The 4,071-nt window shown below is 37.4% G+C and overlaps 1 protein-coding gene across 1 annotated transcript in view; it reads right to left on the minus strand.

Annotated features, from left to right (window-relative positions):
- Positions 1 to 4,071, minus strand: part of LOC106527566 (N-lysine methyltransferase SETD8-A) — a 32,370-nt gene that overhangs the window by 20,762 nt on the left and 7,537 nt on the right. Inside the window, exons 4-5 of the mRNA XM_014022489.1 lie at positions 898 to 985; positions 521 to 580 (exon numbers count right to left, since the gene is read on the minus strand). Of these exons, the coding sequence (XP_013877943.1) occupies positions 521 to 580; positions 898 to 985 (148 nt within the window). The remainder of the gene's footprint in view (positions 1 to 520; positions 581 to 897; positions 986 to 4,071) is intronic.

Raw genomic sequence — 4,071 nt, forward strand, 5'->3', positions numbered from 1 at the left:
CCCACTTTGATGCATTTTTCAAATTTCGCCTTGGGGCGGAGTTATCTTTTCACAGGGGGGTAAGTTACACTTTAAATCAAAGCCACCATAAATCTTAAATTCTACACAAAAATCAATGAATAGGTTTATATTGCATAATGAAAAATAAATGGTAAATGGACTGTACTTATATAGTGCCTTTCTATCCAACCAGGATGCTCAAAGTGCTTTACTCTCTTGTCTTCATTTACCCATTCACACAGCACTCCAGTCTCTAGAAAACTAATACAAGTAAATCAATCTATAGAGTCTAATCAGTGCTTTAAATCACATTTATACACTGATGGGACACATCAGAGGCAGTGGCGGTTCGGTGTCTTGCCCAGTGACACTTTGACATGTGATCCAATAGTAATGGAATTGAAACGCCAACTCTCACATTAGAGGAGCGACTACCCTAACCACTCAGCCACAGCCGCCCCACTCACAAAATTACACAACATTTACAGAGTGTAATGTTTATAATATTGTAAAGTCTTACCTCCATTCCCTCCTCTATTCCATTTGTGATGAGGTCATCTAACAGCTTCTTTTGTTCACACTGGTAACAAAAACACAGAATAACATTACTAACTAATAAGATGACCTATATTTTCTCTACCAATATTTTACTAATATTTTATATTTTCTCTTATTACTAACTAATAAGAAGACCTATATTTTCTCTATCATGCACATTAAAAATTTAAAAACAAAATGAGCTCAGTATAAATGCTTTTTCTTTTTAAAATGGAACCCAAAACACAAATAATTTGGGGGAAAAAACTATTTCCAGAAGTGACCTAAAAAAAAACTCAACAGTTAAACTCGACTTCCTGTCCATTTGTTTAATATGAGTTTGCATTAACTTTCTCTCACCTTGAGTTCTGTTTTACTTTTTCTTGAGCTTCTTCTAATTGGAAAGAAGTCAGTAACTTTTCTGTTCTGAGCGTTTTTTCCTTTTGCCCTGTGACAGGAAAAAAATACAAACTATCACACTGTTTGGACATGCTCAGTATTAAACCAAGGTTTGCTGCAATACACAAAAAATAACATTACATTTGGTGCCTGAATTAAGACCTCATTTCTCCTTACACAAATAAGAAACTGAATTGAGCAAAATAAACACCTCAAATGTTCCCCAAATAAAAAACCTTAGAGCATACAGATGTTTCCGCTGTATTAGTTGTGTTTTTACACCATTTATATGTCTTCATGATTAAATCACAGAGCTCAAACTGTGTTTAAAAGTGTGTGTTAAGATGCCAAATGATTGGATCTGCAACAATTGATTTGTTGGTAAGTTACTCACTGACACCTAATCAATCTATGGTTTGTTGCGCAATTCACTGTTTATTTTTACCTTTTGTGTTGTAATAACTACATTTTTTCTCTTCAAATTTGTAAATTTACTCCATTTTATTGTAGTCTGTTAAGCAGAGGTTTGAACCCTGTTTAATTATGATTTATATATTTAAAAAAGTGGATTAATCAGTAGACAATACCTTAAATATGAGTTTAAACTTGAGTGAATGAATGAACTGCTATATTCCCCTTGACCAAAATTAGTTTTGGGGAAAGTAGGGAAAGTAATTTAAAAAACATTGACTTAAAGAGATTTAACTGAATGGTACTGATGGAATACATGCTGTATCACACGTCTTTCATGCCAGATTTTAATTAGATCTTATGGTCAAAATGACAAAGTTCTAGATGTTTGGTTGTGTTGTGTGATCTCACAAAACTGTACAATCTGCATTTTGGCAATGGACAATAAAGAGTGTTTTTGGTTGCATATATGTCTGATATGATGACCAATGAAGAACGCTAATTTGACTTTTCCCTATCTCTTTGTTTGTGTCTGCTTGAGTCTAAACAACACCACACTGAAACTGCTTCAGATTTGCTGATTTCTGTCAGGTCACAAACCCACACAAAATAATAAGGCTCCCTGAAAAATGACTAAATGTTTCACAAATTTGCTTAGTTGTTTCAAAATTGTATGGAGGTAATTTTTTTATTATTATTCAAACAAAAAAAGCAGTTACAATCAAAAAATTTTATAAAATTTTTTTTAATAAAAAACTATTTCAACAAATGAAAAAAAAGTTATCCCAACCAAAAAGATTTTTTTCAACCAAACAAAAAGCTATTTTAAACAAAAAAATCATAATTTCAACCAAACAAAAAAGCAATATTAATGAAATATTTTCTATCAAAACGTTTTTTGTAAAGCAAACTTTTTTTTTCACATCAGAAAATCTGATTGAATCTCTTGGTTGACACTAAGTTTTTGGTTGAACTCAAAAAAGTTTTGAACACAGAGAACATGAACAAACAGGGTGGGGCCTAAGGAGGAGCTACGTAAGACGTCCCTTTTGGTTATTGTTGACTGAAGTGATTTCTTGGTGCAGCTGTCAAATAAACTGAACTAAAAACACGAGAGTTTCAGGAAATGTCAGACACATCACAGAGATCAGCTGATTAAAGTTGGATCATGTCTGAAGAGACCCAGAAAACTCAGCTGTCTGTCTGTTAGCAATGTCTGGGGCGCCCACCGGCTACAGCCTGGATCTCCATGCTGCAGATCGAGTGCTTTACCCTGGGTAAAGTTGGACCAGTCTAGCCGCGCCGACCACTTGAGCTCCGTGTCACTGGGGAGGAGCCAAACCCACTGCGTCTCAAGCACACTGATGATTAAGTGTCTTACAACCAACTAGGAGGTAGAGAAGRGACAGTCTGGACACATTGTATGGGACTGATAACCGCTAATAATGGTCATTTAATGTATTGACAACATTCAAAGCAGGTGCACCAGGAAATCACTTCAGTCCACTCTAACCAATAGGGACACGGCTTACAGTAGTTTCTACTTAGGCCTCGTTTGGAGTTCCAAACCTTTTCAACCAAAAACTTAGAGCATCAACCAAAAATTTGAGATTCAACCAAAGAATTCTGACATGCGGAAAACAAAGTTTTGGTTTTGCAAAGAACTTTTTGACTGATTTTTTTCTATTCAAATTGCTTTTTTGTTTGGTTGAAAATATATTTTTTGGTTGAAATACAGTGGCTCAGTTAGTAGAGCTGATGCCTCTCAGCAAGAAGGTCACCGAATCAAATCCCAGCCTGGGGACCTTTCTGGGTAGAGTTCGCATGTTCTCTCTGTGCATGCGTGGGTTCTCTCCGGGCACTCTGGCTTCCTCCCACAGACCAAAAACATGACTGGTAACTCTAAATTGTCCCTAGATCTGAGAAAGCGAGGGAATGGTTGTTTATCTTGTTTGTCTCTATGTGTGGCCCTGTGATGGACTTGCGACCTGTCCAGGGTGTACCCCGCCCCTCGAACAATGACTGCTGGATATGGGCACCAGTGACCCCTGTGACCCTGAAAGGAAGAAGTGGGTATACTGGGGTTAGACAATGAAACTGAAACACCTGATTTTAGACCATCACATCCCTTTCAGACAGCTTCCTCTTGTGTCAACAGTTAATCCTGTTGGATGTGGTTGGTCCTTCTTGGTGGTATGCTGACATTACCATGGATACTGTCGCTCTTGATACATCACAAAGACTTGCTGTCTTGGTCACAGATGCACCAGCAAGATGTGCACCAACAATTTGTCCTCTTTTGAACTCTGGTATGTCACCCATAATGTTGTGTGCATTGCCATATTTTGAGCAAAGCTGTGCACTACCGTGCTAATTGAACCTTCACACTCCGCTCTTATTGGTGCAATGTGTAAGCACCCCTTCCCCCACTACTGAACTTCTCTGGTATTTTCATGTACCCTAGGGTCCACTCTTTCAGAAAATGCATRTTAACAGAAAAAAAGTTGGGTCTCACTGCCCCCCAGGGACCCCTTTTTGGCCACACCCCTTTTCTATTGTGACCATCAAAATTAGGGGTACAGAAAACTTAATTGCCAATAACTTTGGTATCAACCAACCAAAGGTTGAAAACAAGGTATCAGCAGATTTGTATTTATTAGCTCTTCGATGTACATGACATTTCATTAAGCAAATATCTGCATGATGATGTCATCGGGTGGGGGG

The sequence above is a fragment of the Austrofundulus limnaeus genome, unplaced genomic scaffold (assembly GCF_001266775.1).
Source record: "Austrofundulus limnaeus strain Quisiro unplaced genomic scaffold, Austrofundulus_limnaeus-1.0 Scaffold332, whole genome shotgun sequence".
Lineage (NCBI taxonomy): Eukaryota > Metazoa > Chordata > Actinopteri > Cyprinodontiformes > Rivulidae > Austrofundulus > Austrofundulus limnaeus.